The sequence below is a fragment of the Phascolarctos cinereus genome, unplaced genomic scaffold (genome assembly GCF_003287225.1).
Source record: "Phascolarctos cinereus isolate Bilbo 61053 unplaced genomic scaffold, phaCin_HiC Scaffold_5;HRSCAF=322, whole genome shotgun sequence".
Taxonomy (NCBI): Eukaryota; Metazoa; Chordata; class Mammalia; order Diprotodontia; family Phascolarctidae; genus Phascolarctos; species Phascolarctos cinereus.
In genome coordinates, this window is record NW_027555958.1 from 269,304,693 (window position 1) to 269,324,456 (window position 19,764).

General features: G+C 38.8%; 1 protein-coding gene across 1 annotated transcript in view; it reads left to right on the forward strand.

Annotated features, from left to right (window-relative positions):
- Window positions 1–1,800: 1,800 nt before the first annotated feature.
- Window positions 1,801–19,764, forward strand: part of RNF213 (ring finger protein 213) — a 170,689-nt gene continuing 152,725 nt past the window's right edge. Inside the window, 3 exon segments of the mRNA XM_078155847.1 lie at window positions 1,801–1,915; window positions 3,137–3,272; window positions 8,606–8,763. Of these exon segments, the coding sequence (XP_078011973.1) occupies window positions 3,176–3,272; window positions 8,606–8,763 (255 nt within the window). The 5' untranslated portion in view covers window positions 1,801–1,915; window positions 3,137–3,175.

The following is a 19,764-nucleotide window of genomic DNA, read 5'->3' on the forward strand; positions in this document are numbered from 1 at the left end:
AGTCTAGGGAAAGTAATGAATTTGGACCCACTGTGTTTTAGTGAGATAGGTCTGAATGGAAGTGGATTTGCTCTTTAGTCTAGATTGTCCTACCAATGGGGAACCTGTGGCCTTGAGGCCACCTGTGGCCCTCTAGGTCCTCAAATGTTCTAGGAAGTTGGATTCAGTTAAAGGGGGGCACTTGAGGACCTAGAGGCCATAGGTTCCCCGCCCCTGCCCTAGACTGATGGGGGGGTGTGGGTCTAGGCAACCATAGGTCTTTGTCCAAGATTGAGAGATAAGTCAGGTCCCCCAGACCCTCATTACAATAAGCCCAACTCTCATTATAACATTCATTTTTTCATTACTTGTTAACCAATCAGAATTGATTTCCATTCTCAGGACCACTCACTCTTCCAAGGGCATATAAGCTGTTGAGTGGGTTCCATGAGGTGCATAAGAGACTGCCAAATGACTGTGCTTTTATTAATCACTCACTAGAAATAATTAATGCAATGATTAATTAGACAGAAATTATGCTCTCAAACTTTTTATACATCACAATTGACTTTGGCTGCATGACTGCTGGCTGCATAGGTTCACCTGATTTGGGTTTTTTTTGTATATATTTACATATAGCTGTGGTGGGCTAAAGCGGTTATGGGCTACTTCCATGAACACTTATTAAGCATGTGCAAGTTACATACTTGGAAAGAGAGGATGGTTTAGTGGAGAGAGACCCAGTTGGCTTTGGTGTGAGAAGATAGATCTGAGAGTCAAGAAATGTCTAGGTGCTGTTGATCCTGGCTTTGCCACTAATACTTGCATGTGACCTTGAACAAATCCCTGAGCTTCAGTTTCCTCATCTGTAAAACGAGAGGTCATAAAACTAGAAGGGGCCTCGAAGGATATCTAGTGCGCCACCCCAGGTATTACAGATGAGGAAACAAGACTCACGGAAATTATGTAACTTGCCTAAGGTTACCCAGGTAATGAACACCAGGGGTAGGATTTGAACGCCAGAAAGCCTCAGACTCACGAGCGCTTGCTCCTTCCACTGTACTATGGCGCTTCCCGTAGTTCTTCACTGACTAAATCTAGATAGCACCGTGTATGGGGTTTGGTTGGTGCTAGAACCGAGCAGGTGCCCAGCAGGTGGATTAGCATCCTCTCTTCAACCCTACAGTACAAAGGAGGAAGTGAGTCTCACATTCTTTACAAGTCAGATTACATCCTCTGGAAGCAGAAATGCCTTTTGCTGGAGTCAGGTTTCCGGCCGGGACTTTCCATTCTGGGATCTCCTTCTCTCACCAATCCCCGCACCCTTTAAAATGTGTAGCCCTTTTCCGACTGGCTGTTGCTAGGATACGGATCCAGGCACCAGCCGGAAGCAACCCGGTCTGACAGATTGTTGATTCCGCCTCTTCCGTCGCATCCCCAGTCCGGAGGCGGAGGCGGGGTCGGAAGGCGGGATCGGGGGCGGGCAGTTCTAGGAAGTGCGGCTGGCTTCAGGGAGTGGAGGAAAACGAAACCTAAACTGCTGGGTTAGGAGCGGGGAGGAGGGGACGAGGGGAGGATGCTCCGTGGGTGGGGAGCGGGGCTACTGCGTCCGCACTGAGACCCCCCTTGGGCTCGGCGGAGGTCGTTGAGGCTGCAGCTGCAGGGATCTCGCGCTGTTCTCTCCCCAATCCCCGACCCCGGCTCAGGTGAGGGCGCGCGGGGCCCGGGGCTGAGGGGCGCGTGCTGCTGAGAGGAGGCGGTGAACCCGGCGCGTGCCCGAGCGCTGAGAGGGAGGCGCGCACTGGGGCGTCTTTCCAGTCTCTCCGCCCCCGGGCTGTACGTTGTAGCTCTACGCTTGGTGCCTTTGGGACCCAAGCTACCTCGCTTGCCTTCCGACCCCTGGGGTTTAGCGGTCCTGCGGAAGGGCGAGTTGCAGGTGACTGAGGACGGATCGCTGTTTATGTTTTGCAACTGGAGGCTTGGCTTCTCTTTTTGTTAGCCATCTCCCTTTCCCCGGCCTATCCCTGCCCTAGGATAGTTTCGTTTTCTTGAAGCGCTGACATCTGACAGACCCTTTCTGTATCTCTCCTAGTGTCTGGAGTGGGTGTGGGGCAGGTGTTGGTGTGCGTGAGAGTGGGGGGAGGGGATTAGGAGCACTAGTCCTGTTCTGTGCTTGGTGCTTTCGACGCTATTCCGGCCCGCGGAGCAATCCCCCCAGGGAGCGAGGTGAAACTGCAGCCCTACTTAAGTGCTGCTGGGATCATAGGATTTTAATAGAGTATCTTCATTGTGTTAGGAAGAGGAAGTATGTGTGACCTTAGGCAAATCCCATAACTCTCTTTGAGCCCCTCTTTTCATATCTGAAAAGGAAATTATAATACCGGTAAGTATCCCAGGATTGTGCTGAGACACATGTAACACAATGCATGTAAAGTACTTTACAGATGTTGATTATTATCTGGAAGGTTTTGCTCTAGATGCTGTGAGAGCAACGAAAATGAGTAATTGTTTCTCACATGTATATAGTGCAATAAGGTTTGCAAAGCACCTTCCTTACTGTAACCCTCTGGGAGAGGTAAGGGCAAGTATTCCCCCATTTTATTGATGTTATAGAGTCTCAGAGGAGTTGACAATCTGTGATCATACGGATGTCAGAGGCAGGGTTGTCTTCACTCCAAACCTGTCCCTCTTTAAACCTGTCCCTTCCTACCTCCCCGGAAGAAAAAAACCCTTTTAACAAATCTAGTTCTTTTTTCAACCACACCTTGCTGGTTCTGTCTCTGTTCTCATGGAATGTATGTATAGTCCAGTGGGAGAAATTAGACTACACACATATCCCTGCCAGTTCTAAATCTGTGATACTGTAACATTAAATGGGTATAATTAGAGGTAAGATGTGAGAGTGCCTTATGAGTTATGAGTTAAAAGGCAGGAGATAGGACTTCCAGCTGAGAAGTATGGAATGCTTCCTTGATTTGCACCTTCTGAAATGTGCTGTAATTGTTAACTTTCAGTTTCAGAATAGAACGAACTGATTCTTTGCATAGTTTTATTTACTAAGAAATGAAACTTAAACTAGTAATGTGATCACATGACATTAGTTATTTAGCTGACTGTCCTTCCTTATCATTCTTTCTCTTCTTTGCAAACCTTCTAGGGGTAAACCTGCTCTTTGAGGTCTTCTTTCTGCTGGAACATGAAGTGCCCCAGTTGTCACCACATCTCCAAAGATGAAGCTCCCAAGTTCTGCAGCAGCTGTGGGTGTAATTTGGTTCCTACAGTCAACCCAAAGAGTAAGGACAAATGTGTCATGGTTGGGGTGGTCTGGAATATGCTAAGTATTGAAGTGGTTGAGTAGTGGCATGGAGGAGTAATTCCAGCCTTTTTTTTTTTAAATTTTGTTTAGAACATCTGACTGAACATGTACTACTTTGCATTAATCTAGAATTCAAGATTGAGAATTATTTTGGATGGATAAATTTATTTGTAACAATGTTTCATGATTCCTATCTTCTTGCAACTGATTATAGAAAAAATTTTTTTTCTCTTCACAATTTTAAAATTTCACAAATCCTTGGAAAGAACTTTCTGTTTTACTGTCCAAATTATTTGAATCCTTGTATAGTTCCTTAAATCAACACTTTTCAGTTTCATTTGTCTTTTACCTCCTGGAGCTACCAAAGATGTACATAAATCTTACTTGTTATTTAGGATAGGGAAGTTTCCCCAGCAAAGGGCTTTTGTGAAAAGGCCGGAAAAGTCAATCAGATTCAGATGAGCCTCAAAGGAGTGTATGTGAATTCCATCAACAGACATTTACTGTGTGCCAGGTACTGTAAGTTAAAATAAAATTAATTAAAATAAAAATAAAGGTTTTGTGGCAATTGAGCCCTCAACCAAAAATGGGTTCTTACTTGTAGAAGTGAGTTCTAAATTGGTGATGCTACGTTCCTAGATGTAGAACAACTTGCCAGGTGAGGGGAGATAAAGGGGTCAATTAGAGAGAATTGTGTGTTTGAACACAGCTAGACTTAAAAAAAAAAGGGTCCAAACTTATCAGATAGTTGGAATATAAGCTGACTGAATTACTAACTTGTTCTTTTGTAATAATAATAGCGAATGACTGACATTTATATACTGCTTACTGTGTGCCAGGCACTGTGCTTTACAGATATTATTTCATTTGATCCTCACAACACTCCTGGAAGGTAGATGCTATTAATTATTATACCTATTTTACAGTTGAGGAAACTGAAGGAAACAGAGGTTAAATGACTTGCTGAAGGTCACAGAACTTGTAAGGGGCAAAAATAGACCTTGAGCTCCAAACTCAGTAGAGTTTTTGCTGTCTCAGGAAGAAGAATGCTAATTAAATCCCTGCTGTCTCAGGAATTTACTGTTACCGTCTTTGACATTAGAACAATATGAATGTGACATCTTACTTTATTTGACCTGCTGCTTTAATACCACTGATAAGATCTTATTAATAAATTAAAGCTTCTCTAGAGGAAGGCAAACAGAATTGTGAAAGGCCTTAAAATTTTGCAGTTTTATAGTTTAAAGAACTAAGGGTATGTCTTCTGCAGAAGAAAAGATATGAGAGCCATTTTTATGTATTTGAAGCTTTGTTGTATGGAAGAGGAGTTAGGTATAGCTAGATGTTGCATTGAATAGAGTATGAACTTGGAGTCAGGCAGACCCACCTCAGGTACTTACTAGCATTATGATCCTGGACAAGTCATTTTACTTCTCAGCTTCAACTTCCTCATCTGTAAAGATAAGTTTAATAATAATATCTGCTTCATAGGGTTATTGTGAAAACCAAATGATTTAAAGATGTAAGACACTTTGGCCCTAGAGAGTAGCACTGGAAACGTTTGGAAGTTACAAAGAGAGAGATTTGAGCTTAATGTAAAAAAAACAAAACAACCCAACAACTTTTTTTTTCTTGAGTTGAGCAGAGCCAACCCCAAGTATGTCCCCAAGTAGAGTGGGCTGCTTCAGGGCCAGGCAGTTTTTCCTCTTTGATAGAAGCCTTAAAGCAAAGGCTGGAGAATTACTTACTGTAGATTTTTCTTGTTCAGGTGTAGGTTGGACTTAATGGCCACTGAAATCCCTTGTATTTCAGAGATTCTTTCACATTTTATAACTTAATGAATAAAAGGAAAGGTTAGTGCTTTGGTGACAAAATAACAACATCTCGACCCAACTTCCTGGTTAAGGCCATTGTGAAATAAAATTTAAAGGTCAGAAAGGTTTCTTATGAGTTTGCTGAGTAATCATATCCTTATCCCTCTTTCCATTCTTATTATTCAGATTGAACCCCTTGGGGTCTGTGCCATTAGTGTCATTGTTAGGTCAAAGGGCATGGACAGTTTAATGATTTCTCTTAAATAATTCCAAATTGTATTCTAGAAAGGTTAGATAATTTGTGCTTGTCTTCCCATAGTCCCATCAACACTGACTAGTTTCATTTTGCTATTATCTTTCAAAGGATTTAAGAGATACTCACAAGATCATTATAAAAGACCCTGATGTTGGGAAAGATTGAAGGCAAAAGGAAAAGGGAATGGCAGAGGATGAGTTGGATAGATAGTGTCATGGAAACAATGAACATGAACTCGGACAGACTTTGAGAGATACTGGCGAATAGAAGGACCTGGCATGCTATGTATGGTCCATGGGGTCATGAAGAGTCAGACATGACTGAACAACAAACAACAACACAAAGCTTTAATGTACATTTCTCTTAGTTTGTCTTTTGGAACAACCTTTGATATGGTTGATAGCTTACATCTTTCAAAACTATTTGTATCATATGACCACTTATTTATTGGGGCTCAATTCTACTTCTGAAATATATCTAACACATTGTTTTCTCTTTTTTCATTGGCAGTACCCTAGCCCCTTATTACCGTCAGATTGGATGCAGCAAATGGGATGTTTCCTCTGTAGATGAATGTTACCCCAATTAGAAAGCAATCTGCTCAAAGATTTGAAAGCTGCTATTCTTTTACAAAGGGCTCCAATTTCCTTTTCCTTTTTCCTAATTGGACATTATCCTTTTTTTGTGAAAGATGGATAAAATGAATTGTACTGTGTATAGTTGAATATTCTACGAATATTTGTGGGAATGGGTACCTTAACTTGGAAAGATCCAGGGAAAGCCTAGAAATTGGTTTTGAGAGTAGGGATAAGGGAGATTAAAACTTAGTGATTCACATGATCTAGAGAGGAATGGGAAACTTGCCTAGAAGGGGGAAGTTGGGCTTTTTCAGTTCAACTCACCCAATATCCTCCATACTGGGGGATTCAAAGATGAGAAGTAAAACATGCTCCAAAGAAGTGGATAGATGTAGTGAAAAGAAGTAAGACCCATGTCTTACTAAATGGTTATACCATAAAAGAGGTGATGATAATACAAAATCCACAAATAACTGTAATACAAAATAAATACTGCTATCATATGCATAGTAGGTGTTGAATTGATTGAACTGATGGGTATATCATAGAAGTACTGAATGTTTAGAGAGATTCAAAACTTCCTGTGGCACACTATTATGGAAAAACTTGAGTGTTCTATGGAGGGAGATGGGATTAGAATTGAGCCTTGAAGGAAAAGTAGGATTTTTGCTTTTGAAGATGGAGAAGCGTGGGGTAGGGTACCTTCTGTCTGTTGCTCCTGTTTGACCCTCAGAGGCTGAGCAGAAAGTCTAATCTGTCTAACAGAGTTAGCCTTTCAGATACTTGAAGAAAATATCTTTTTTTTTCTTCTGGCTAAACATCCCTAGTCCCTAACCCTAACCCTAACTGATGGTCATAGGTCATGATCTATTTAAGTTCTTTTCCTTAGATAAGCTCTCTGACTTATCAAAGTCCTTCCTAAAACATGGCAGCTAGAACTGAACATGATTTTTCTAGTTAGGGCAGAGTGTAATAGGGATAACATCTTCCTTGTTTTGAGCTCTATATTTCTCTTACTGTTTAAAATTTTTTTTTCCCTTCTGCTTGTCTTGATGCAGCCTAAGGTTGCATTAGCTTTTTTTTTGCCTACTACTGTTGAATAAAACTAAGCTTGCAGTTCTCTAAAACTATTAAACCTTTGTCTTCCAAACTTTGTTTAATCATTACTTTATGATCCTATACTTCACTGATTTAAAAACAAAAACAAATGTAGGACTTTATGTTTCTGTAATTTACATATTAAATTTCATCTTTATTAGATTTGGCCCAGTGTTGTTGCTTATTTGGGATCTCAGTTCAGTTGTACAGTATTTTAGCTTTCCCTTCTAGCTTAGTGTCACTGGCAAAAGCAAACAGCATACCATCTAAGCCTTCATTTAATTCAACAAAAAAACTTGAACAGATCAGAACTGAGCATGGATTTCTGGGGACTTCCAGACCCCTCTAGGTAAATATTGATTTGTGTCCTGTCATTCATTCAGTTCCGAATCTACCCAATTTTATCAATACCTAACTTGTATGTCTCCTTGTCCAATCTGTGAAATGTCTTGCTGAAATAAAGTTATACTATATCTGAGGGATACTCTTGATCTTATACCAATTTAGTAACCTTATCAAAAAGATAGTCATGATCCTGTGTCTTCTTTCATCTACCTTTTTGTCCTAGTATGACTTTAGGACTTCTCCCCATTGTTTTTTTTTCTTTCAGTCCTTAGCCTTTCCTGTTAACCTCAGAGCTTTCATATTCCTGAAATTATTCCTATAGGATTACCTTGTACTTTTGAATCCATCCTTCTTTGTCTACCTTAGCTTCAGCCATCTATCTTTTAAAAGTTGTAATTGTATGAGTTTAGTGTGTATTCACATCAGGCTCTTTAGACCATTCACCTCCTTTCCCATCTCACCAGTATTGAGAAAGGAGGTTCCTTTAATTTATTAAATAATATTTGATGAACTAGGGTAGAGGATTTGAGATTCATTGATGAAATTGAGAGGCATGTTGAAATTTTATTGAGGAAATAGACAAACCTTTTGAGCATGGATTACTCAAGAGCTAAGAATGATAAAATTAAATGTAAGAATGAATCAAATAGTCACTTGAGGGTTGATTTACAAGTGAGGTTAGTGATCCAGATCAAGTTAAGTCAACAAGCATTTATTAAGCATCTTTTATGTGTCAGGCACCATATGAAGTGTTGGTTATACAAAGAAAGGCAAAATCAGTCTGCTTTCAGGGAGCTTGAAATTCAGTGGGAGGAGACAATATGCAAATAACTATATATAAATACAGTATTTACAGGTTAATTTGAAATAACCTTCGAAAGAAGGCACTAACATTAAGTGGAACTGAGAAAGAACCCTGTTATACATGAGGGGAAGGGTTGGCTAAATTATTAATTTGGCTACATATATGTATTTTGTATCCATTTGTGTCTATATGTGTTGTTTCCCCTGGTAAAATGTAAGCTCCTTGAAGGCAGGGACTTTCATTTTTGTCTTTATAGCTCTGGTACCTCATACAGGGCATAGCACATAGCTGCTTAATAAATGCTTCTTGATTGATAGAAGATGGCATTGTTGGTTAGCCAGTGAAAATTTTGTATTGAGAATTTTCCTGAGCTGATTTTTTTTCTGTGTCATAATTTGTCTATCTATTCTATAGAGAATGGTGAATCCCAGCTAACATTGGAAGTGGAAATAGAATGTGGTAAAGAACTTAAAGGCGAAGATGCTCTTCCTTTGGTGACGGATACTAGTGATGGAAATAAGGAGGTCCATCTAGATAATGCCTACTCAGACGTTTCATGCACTACACAAAAAGTGAGTATGATTCTACTCTGTTCTGTAAAGAATTTTGGCTTATCTCCAGAGAGTGCCTTATATTTCTCCATTTATACTTTCTTGGTAAGCTCATTCACTGATGTGGTTTCTTTCTTTCTTTTAAAAGCAAATTTATTATCTATTTTTAACATTCATTTTCAATAAAATTTGAATTCTGAATTCTCTCCTTCCAGTCTCTCTCCAACCCACTGAGAAGGCAAGCAATATGATATCAGTTAGACGTGTGAAATCATGCAAGACGTATTTCCATATTAGCCATAACTGCAAAAACAAAACAAACATGGAAAAGGAAGTGAAAAAATTATTCTTCAATCTGTACTCAGAGATCATCAGTTCTTTCTCTGGAAGTGTAGAGCATTCATGATGAGTACTTTGGAATGGTCTTGGATCATTGTCTTGATCAGAGTAGCTAAGTCTTTCGCAGTTGATCATCATTACAATATTGTTGTTACTACGTGAGTGTTCTCCTGGTCCTACTTTCTTCACTTTGCATAAGTTCATAGAAGTGTTCCCAGGTTTTTCTGAAACCATCTTGTTTATCATTTCTTATAGCACAATAGGATTCGGTCACAATCATATGCCACAGTTTGTTCAGTCATTCCCCAGTTGATGGACTAATGTGGTTTCAATAAGCACCTGAGCAAGATAAGCCTTGGTTATTGAATTCTTGTGCTAATGTTTTTCTCTGTGACATTCATTCACAACAGGTTGTCTCCACTTGGCCCTTTTGTTGTCTGCTAAAAAGAAGTGTTAGAAGCAGAGCAGAATATCAGTAGCACCATTGTTTCCCCCATTTTTTCATCTTGAAATCTCTGTGCCTTTATCTTGAATTATTTGATCCCTGTAGAGCTTTGCTTCCTACCACCCTAAGTCTTTGAACATGATACTTCTCTTTTTAAATTCAGTTTTATATTCAGTTCTGAATTCTCTCCCTTCTCCCTTTCCTCCCTGTTGAGAAAGCAAAAAAATCTTTTACAAATATGTGTATTTATGCAAAACAAATTTCTGCATTAGCCATGTCCAAAAATAAAAAAAAGAAAGAAAAAAATCTGGTTCGGTCTGTATGTTGAGTCCATCAAGCATATTTCATCATGAGTCCTTTGGAATTGTGGTTGGTTATTGTATTGATCATAGTTACTGAAACTTTCAACGTTATTTATCTTTACAGTGTTTTTGTTATTATATAAATTGTTGTCCTGGTTCTTTGCACTTCACATTGCATCAATTTATACAAGTCTAACTAGATTTTTCTGAAATCATCCCCTTTATCATTTCTTATAGCCCAGAAGTATTTCATCAAATTTATAAACCATAGCTTGTTCACCCATTCCCCAACTGATGGCCATCTCCTTGGGTTCCACTTTTTTGCTTCTGCAAAAAGAGTGCTATAAATATTTTTGTACATGAGTCCTTTTCCTTTGTTCTCTTTAGTACATGGACCTAGTAGCATAGTGCTGGCTTAAGGGTTATGCACAATTCAATAGCTTTTCGGGCATAGTTGAATGGCTAACTCACAGCTCCACCATCACTTGCCTTAGGGTACCTGTTTTCCCACCTCTTCAGCATTTGTCATTTTCCTTTCCAATCTGGTGGGTGAGAGGTAGTACCTCAGAATTGTTTTAACTTGCATTTTTTCTAATTGTCTTTTTTTTTCATTACCTGAGATGATAGCTTCTTCTGCCTTTTTTATTTCAGCTTAAGCACATTAGATTCTACTGGAGCCCCTTATTTTAACTCTGTGTGTATCTTTCTGTTTCAAGTCTTTCTTAAAAACAAAATATTGTTGAGTTCTGATTTCTAATCCACTCTGCTTCCTCTTCCATTTTATGGGTGAGTTCATCCCGTTCATACTCAGTTATGTTTGCTGTGTATTCCATGCATTCTATTTTATTATACTTTTCCTTCTCTTTTTTCCCCTTCTATCTGCTCTTTAAGGGTCTGGTTTTCTTCTGACTAATTCCTATCTTAATCTACCCATGTTGTTATTCTTCCTCTCCCTTTCTCTCCTTATTTCCTTGTTGGATAAGTACCCAATTGTATATGGGTATTATTCCTTCCTTGAACAAGTTCAGATGAAGGTGAGGTTCAAGTGTTGCCTGCCTCCTTCCTTGTTGTATAAAGTTCTCTTTGCACATCCTATTTATGTGAGATAATTTTCTCCATTCTTCTTCAGCTTTCCTCTTTCCTAGGGTGTTCTTCTTCCCCACCCTTTCCATTCTTTTGAGATTACCAAAATGTAAAGAATCCCCGTCTCCCTCCATGACCCCTGATGATGGTAGAGTTCTGAGGGGGTACATGTATCATTTCTCCATATAGGAGTAGTTTAACCTTGTTTAGTCCCTTGTGGTTTCTCTGTTATGTTTACCTTTTTAGATTTCTCCTGACTCCTGTGTTTTTATGTCACATTTTTCTGTTCATCTCTAGTCTTTTCATTAGGAATGTTGAGAAGTCCTCTGTTTTATTAAAGGATGTTTTTTCCCCCTGAAGGGTTATAGTAAATTTTGCGTGTTAGATTATTCTTGGTGTAAGCCTATTTATCCTTTGCCTTCTGGAATATTATATTCCAAACTCTCTGCTCCTGTGTAACAGTGGCTGCTTGATTTTGTGTGATCCATGTGGCTCCTTAGTATTTTCTTTCTGGCTGCTTGTATTTTTTTTTTTCCCCTTGACTTGGGAGCTCTGAATTTTGACTATAATATTCTTGGAAGTTTTTATTTTGGGGTTTCTTCTAGAGGTGACCAGTGATTTTTATTTTTTCCCCTGGTTCTAAGGTATATAGACATTTTTCTTTTATGATTTATTGAAATGTAATGTCCAGACTCTCTCTGTTCATGGTTTTCATGTAGTCTGATGATTCATAGATTTTCTCTTCTCAATCTGTTTTCCAGGTCAGTTGTTTTTCTTGTGACATATCTCATATTTTCTTCTGTTTATTTTTTCAGCCTTTTGACTTTATTTTATTATTTCTTGATTTCTCATGGAGTTATTAGCTTTCAGTTTGCCTATTCTGATTTTCAAGGAGTTAATTTCTTCAGAAAGGTTTTATATCTCTTCCCAGGCTTTTAAATTTTCTTTTTCATATTTTTGTTTCTTAGCTCCTGCTTTTCACAGTTTTTCTTCTACTACTCTCATTTGATTTTTAAAATCCTGTTTTAGCTATTTTCAAACTCTTGCTTTAACTGTTTTAAGAAGTCTTTTGGACTTATGTCCAATTTGTGTTTTTCTTTGAAGCTTTGCTTGTAGGTATTTTTGAGTCATTCTCTTCTGTGTGTCTTAGCTTCCCTGTTGCCATGATAGCTCTTTATAGAGGGATTCTTTTTGTATTTGCTCTCTCTTCCAGCCTATTTCTGAACTTTGGTCTCTATATTACTTCATAGTTCTGAGGGATATGTTTGGTCTTAACTTCTCTCCTTTCATGGCCCATTTCTCCTTTCACAGATCAGTCTGGGGGCCTGCAAACTTTCAGTGCTTCCACAGTGGTATAGTCTGTGGTAAGATCTTTTCTCTGGCCTCTTGGTCTAAGCTCTGCAAGTTCTTACAAGTCTCTTGACTTTTCCTTGTTAGGGATTGTAATAGACTACTGCTGGAATCATTCCTTATTAGCCTATTAAGAGACTTTTTAGATTCAAAGTGATTGGTTTCCCTTTGGTCTGGGATTCCTGCTCTGTGTATTCTATTACAGGCTCATACACCACACAAAGGGTAGGGAACCTGCAGCCTTGCGGTCACATGTGGCCCTATAGTTCCTCAAGTGCAGCCCTCTGATTGAATCCAAACTTCAAAGGATTTTTTTTAATTGAGGGAATTTGTTCTGTGAAGTTTGGATTCAGTCAGAGAGCTGCACTTGAGGATCTAGAGGACCACATTTGGCCTCGAGGCCACAAATTCCCCTGGTTGCCATTTGGTTCCTGGGTTCAGAGCCACCTGCTGCTTTCTTCTTCCCGAACTTGTTCTTTGCTGAGTACCTTAATAGGGCCAGTATTTGCAATTGCTCCTCCCTGTCCTAAGTCTGTGACCTGGAAATGCTTAGTTGGCAAGAGACCTTCCCAGTGACACTCATTTCTGTACCCACCTCTTGTTCAGGGATCTCTTGGGACTTTTTCTACCCTGGTATTCCTGCCCTGCTGCCCTTTTTCAGCCCCTGGCTAATGAGTGTTCCATGTACATTCCTGGCCAGGTCTCATCCCCTACATCTCTCTGTCTGTCTCCCTGGGCTGCGTTTTTTGGCTTTCCTGATCAAAATTCTGTCTAATGCATTTTCTAGATCTTTGTCAAAGGTGTATAGTGGGTGAGTTAGGTTGTAATACTTCCTCTCACTTTGCCATCTTTATTCCATTGCCAGAGAACATGCCATTTCCAGTGCCTTTCTATCTTTCTACCAAACTAGGACCTTTCTACTCATCTTTGAAGATATGGAGATTCATTTCCATGATGCCAAGTGATGTTCTTTGACTTGACTATTGTATCAGTCTCATTTTCCATCTTCCTCTCTATGCTTTACATTCCTCTCTGTTTACATTTACCATTCTTTGAATTTTCCTAAAAATGGATTTGATGATGCATAGATTTATGATGCCTATCTTTGAAAAATACATGTACTTATTTGTTCTGTATCATTTCTCAATTAGATTAAATAGGACTTGAGGATGGTAATGGGGGAGGGGACATTAATTTTTTTTCCTAACTTTCCACAATGTCTTTTCATAGTGAATGTTCAATCAATATTATTAAAGTTGGATGGAATGGTCACCACAGTTATTATAGTCTGATCCCTTGACTGATCCCTTGACTCATTATATGACATTTTGCAACATTAGTTAACACTTTAGCTACATCTGGAAGCAAAATTGTGTGGGGTATCATTTGAATTTGTTCAATTAGAGAATTGATGGAAGAGGTCAGTTGATTGCTATTTGCTCTTTACTTCAGTAGGGATAATCTAGAAAGTTTTGATTAGCTTATGCTGCCGTTACTGCAGTTTTAGCCCCAGTAGTATCCAATATTTTGAATTTGGCATCCGTTTTTGGTGACAGATATCTTTTGAGAGGTGAAAGGATAAAGCTAACTTTTCTGTATTTTTATCTTTGTCTCTAGTTTGGTTCCCTAGGTGTTTATTTCAATATTTCCTTCTTTGCTGCATAAGTAACTGTCTTGTTTTTTAGTGTTGCTTTGGGGTAAGATTAAAGAAGAATGACATTTTAAAAAATTATTAAAAGTTTAATCCCCTGAGAGCACTATCTCTATCTGGAGTGACCACCAACCCGTGGTAGAGGATGATATGTAATTCTTCACAATTTTATATGCAATCTTTGAAACAAGTAGGAAATAAACGGTGGAGAAGATAAACTGTAGAGTAGCACTATTAACTACCTTGTGAATCTTTTGATCATTTTCTGATAGCTTTATACTTCAATGACCTTTCCCTAATTGCTCTCTTTCTTTTCCCAGTTGTAATTTGTATTGATACTGTGATTGAAAATGGCATATTCTTTGAAAGACTTTAAATGCTATAACATGGTGTGACAGTGTTCTAACCAATTTTGAGTGTTCATAGGAAAAAATCATATAAAAGTAGATGAAGGAATATTTGTGAATTCTGTTCTATTCAGTTTGCTGTGGTATTTTACTAGGAGAACTTCATGTAGGAAGAACAAAGGCCTGAGGATTTCACTTTCAGGAAATACTGCTAGCTGGGAAAATTTTGCAGTAATACACATAAAATGAGATTTTAGTATTTCTGCCATAGCAGAGTGGCTGTTATCTGTGCTCAAAATGCAGGCCTTTCTCTTGCAGAAGAGAAAAAGGCTCAAGGAATGCTTTTCTGCTATCCAAATAAAGAGAATGAAGTGTTTTTTGAGGAAAAAAAGTACAAGTGCTTTCATGCTAGAAACCAAGAAGTAAAAGGACCAGCAGAGGCGGAGGGGAATTCTGACCATTGTCAGAGATTAGAGGATAGAATAAGGTGTCACAGAGAATTAGAAGATTCCTGAATATTTGTAGCTATGTAACATGTGAAGCTTGTAAAATTTCTTGTAAAATAGGAAAGAAATGGATGCTCTGAGAAGCAAACAGTTGCTTGTCCTGTAAATTATGATGGTGTGGAACTGTAGGTGTCGAGTTGAAAAGATCATCTAGTAAGGATTAAAAGAAAAAGAAACTAGTAGTGGTGGTTAGTTATTCCTTGCTGAACCATTCATGTATTAACAAGATAATAGTACTTTGTTCTCTGCATTTTCCTGACAGTAATCTCTCCTCTTTTTTTAACCTGTCTAACTGTGTCCATTGCTGGATCATCATCAATATTGTACCTTCTAACTGTAGGTATATTCTCAAGGATCTGTCCTGGACCCACTTTGCCCTCTCTCTTTTTATTTTCTCATTTGGTGACCTTATCAGCTTCCATAGGTTTAAAAATCATCTCTATTTAAATGATTCCCACATTTATATATTTAGTTTTAGTCTCTCTCCTGAGCTTAGTCCCACATCACTAACTACCTGTTGGATATTTTAAAATGAATATTCTCCAAAAGCATCTCAAATGCAGAGTGTCTAAAATAAACTTCATTATTTTTTCCCCCCAAACCCATTCTTTTTAAAAAATTTCTCTGTTTCTCTTAAGGGCGCTCCCATACTTCCAGTTACCCAAGTTCACAAGTTTAATGTCATCCTTAACTCCTCATTTATATAGTTATCTGCTAAATCTTGTCATTTCTGCCTCCATATCTCATATCAATCTTCTTCTTGTTACTTGCAAAATCACCACCCTAATATTTGTTTATTAATTACTAAAATTATAACACCTCTTATTATCTCAGAAGTCCCAATCCCGTTTTTTAGTTCATAAAATAAAAGACCCTCTTTTCCCATAAGCATATATTCAACTCTCTCCCTCCCTGTACTCCCCCCTCTTATGTGTGAGTGTGTATATATGTGTGTGTGTGTATGTGTGTTAAAAAATATATGTACCAACATACATATATATATATATATATGCACACACAACCTGATCTTTTAGGTTTAAATATAGTTAACTATGTAATTTGTTAGCACAGTAATAAATATTAGCCCAGAGATATAGATAATTACAATATTTTAGTGTTGAGAAAGATCATAGCCAGAATTAGCTCAAATTATAACTCTAACTGCAAAAGACTTATAAAACCCATGCCACCTTTCTATTCACTCAGAGTACCAAGTCAGGTCTCTTCTCAAGAATTCTCTTCACGCTCTTTGCAAGAAAAAGGTTAAAATAGTTGTCTGTAAAAAAGAAGTTCTCTTTAACTTTTTTCGTTCTTCTCTTTTCCAATTTCTTTCAAGCCATTGATTTTAATAGGTTGCCTACCAATGACTTTTCAAAGAATGGCAGTTAAAACTACCCCTTTCAATATTTTTTCTGGAACGGTGAGGTTCCCTCAGATAACAGGACCTAGGAGACTGAGGTGTTTCTGTACCTCCTCTGTGGGCCCCCCCCCCATTCATTTGGAGGCCCTGCAGGGACCAACAATATCTTGGTGTTTCCCTTTCTACCACCCCTTCCATTTTCTCCCGTAGGAAGTGAAAGCTTGAATATTTTGTGTTTGACAGTGGATGTATGCAGAAGACAGCTCTGTGTACATGGAGAAAAGAAAACTACATTAGGCCAAAAACGTCCAAACAAGCTTAAGGAGTTCTGAGCTGCGGTACGGCTAAAGCCAATTGGGTGTCCGCACCAGCTTGTCTAACTCCGATATGGTGAACCTCTGGTATTAGAGGGATACCAGGCTCACAACATCAGCAGCTCTGTCTGGCTTTGACTCCACAGAGCACTGTACCCCCTGGTAGCCTACCTCCTTGTTAGCTTCCCTTTGTAGGTTGTCTTCCCCTATTAAGTTGCAAGCACCTTGAGGGCAGGGACTTTTTCCTTGTTGCTTAGCACAGTGCCTGGCACAGAGTAAGCACTTCATAAATGTTTATTGAATTGAATTATTGAATTTAAAATATCACTCACATGTAAGGTGAATTGGTGATCCTAATGCAGATAGGTATGATAAGATCCATGACTTGAAGATGGCTCTGGAAAGAACAGGATATTTAATAACGTAAACATTGTATTTTTTTAACTAGGTCTAGACCTAAAATTGACTGGTCTAGGGGACCCCCAGTAGGAAACTCTCTATACCAATGTTGCTTTGCAACATTTTTGTAACTGTTCATCTTGGAAAAGTTCTGGGGTGCTGAGAGGTTAAATAATCCATATAGGGTCACACAGCCAACATGTGTCAGAGGCCAGACTTGAACCAGGTTTTCCTGATTTTGAGGCTGCTTCTCTATCCGTTTTACAATGCTGTCTCTTGCATTGTATATTAAGGACATATAGTCATGTAAGGAAATCCAAGGCTGGGGATCAGGGAAGTATGGCGAATACTATTTGAATGAAGATAAATAGTGGTAGAAACAAGTGATACTTTCATAGATGTATATTATCTGGGGCAGGAAGAGAAAATAGGTGAAGAGCATGCCCGGGAGACATGATTTAGTAATGGTAAAGGACTCCAAGAATTTGGATCTCTTTACTTATCTTTCCTAAAAGCCATGTAGCTAATAACTTCCAGAATTGCTGTTAATAATAATTTTGTTCAGAGAGTAGAGGAAGAAACAATGGGAACTTTTGGGCTAGATTCTCTCTCTTTAAAATCTTTATCTTTTTATTCACATTTTTATATCACTTACATTGAGAGACATAACGTCTAGGCCTGTGTTTTCCTCTGGTCTGACACCATCTGATGTATGATGTTTAGTTCTGGGTGCCACATTTTAGAAAGAATGCTGGTAGATATTCAGAGGATAGTGACCAGGCATCCCTTGAGATCATGCCTTGTGAGGATTGGATGTAGGACCTAGTAGTGTTCAGTCTACAAGAGAGAAGACATGACCAATGCTTTTGAAGTGTTTGAAGGGATGTCATGTGGAAGAGGAATTAGACTTGTTCTGATTGGCCCTAGAGAGTAGACCTAGAAGTAAAGGAAATGTCTAAGTATGGAAAGTTTAGTCTGATATGTGCGGGTAGGGTGGGTAGGACAAAAGTCACCAGCCCTTTTCAGCCTTTTTGTGATTTATATAGAATTGAGGAACATAGTGAAGAAAGGTTGAAAGCTACTTCCCCACCACAATTTCATAGTACCATCCCCTCCACACTCTCTCAGCTCCCATGATGGAGGTGACTGACAGAGCTTATGGCCCTCCCAGCCACAGACAGCAGCCCTGTGAGCCCTAAAAATCACTTTGTAAGCCTTTGATCATTCTCATGGTTCTATATAGCAGAGATGTTAAATATGCTGCTGCATGAGGTACAGAATGCTGCTGAGTGCAGCCCAAACCAGATTAAAATGTATTTAGGAAATATTTAATAAAATAAATAAAAATATAACAAAACATAGATAATATTGGCCTGTAGGAATCCTTATAAATTGATTAGTGGCCCCAGTTTCTGTTTTGAGTTTGACACCACTGCTCTATAGCATCCTCTCCTCTCTAAGAGATCCATATCCTACTCAATGTATTCAGAAGGCAGAGTTGGAAAACTGAACTCAGATGGTTAACTGACAGATCTATCTATAGATTAGTCACATACAAACTCTGCAAACCCATTTGTCTCACACTAATTCTGCCCTTCCCTACCAATTGGAGCAGAGACTGATTCCCATAGGGAGAACAGCAGAGATGAGATGCCTCATTGGGAGCAATTTGATGATATCACCAGAAGACATTAGTAGCTCTAAAGTGTCAAAAGTGGGAGTTGCCTCAGCACTCAAGTGCGTTGCCTATGTGTATTTCCCACCATCTTATGCTCTACACCTGATCTCTTAGCATGTTCACTTTCCTCATTGACGGTTTGTGTATTTGTGGTAGAGTGAGCTTCTGGTTTATTGAGATAAATTTCTCTTATTGATTTTATTACTATTATAGTTAATTAAATGCTTTTGCTTTGAACTAGGTAGGTTTTCTGTCTAGCAAAAGAAAACACAAGTGGAAGTTTATGACCTATGATTTAGAAGCTTCTGACTTAGAGCCATGTTTCCTTGATTGGCAGGAGGCAGTATCCACAAGTGAGAGGAGCAAGCCGTGGATGTTTGCTACATAAGCAAAAACTTTCTAACAGTTAGTTACCTGAAAGGAGAATGGGGTCTTCTTAGGTGTAGTGGATACACCTTGATTAGAGTTCTCTAAACAAAGCTTGGATAACACTTGTTGGGCATGATGTAGAGGGGATTCTTGTTCAGGTACTATCTGGCTTAGATGGCCTCCAGGGTCCCTTCCAGCTTTTGATCTTTGATTCTGTTAAATATTGTTAATTCAGAAAAGTTTAATTAAAAGCTATCAATGACTGGTCAATACTAGCTGTTCCTTTGATTAGGATATTTATTTTTGATTAATAATGAATGAATGAAAAAGCAGTTAAACCCAAACTGTATACTAAATGCTCATCTTTAAAACTGGCAGCTTGTTACTTCTGCTGATTCTTACTTTATTGGGGGTAACCCTTAAGAGTGTGGGATTGGGTTACACTCAAACCTTCTCTTGCTATTTCCTTTGTTCCAGCTCTGAAGTACGCTTACTAGGGAGGTTTTAAGGGAAGAGCAGTATTAGTTTGTGGCAAGTGGTTAGCTATGTTTTGGGTCACTGACCTATGAATCTGTGAGTTAACAGTTAAAAGTTCAGTTTTCCAACTCTGCCACTTGGAATACTTTGAGCAGAATTTGGATTTGTAAGGAAGGATGCAATACATCAGAGACTTAGAAAGCTTTAAGCTTAACACCATTACGTTTAAAGTCAGGCTAAAACAGTACAAAAAGGAGAAGACGCAGGGCAAGGCAAAGTGAAGTGAGGTTTGTCTGGATCTTTGATGTCATTGCCAATATGAAAACTTCATCACTAACAATAGGCAGTTCATCTACTACACATGGTGGACATCATCAGTGTGTATCCCCAGTAGAACTTGAA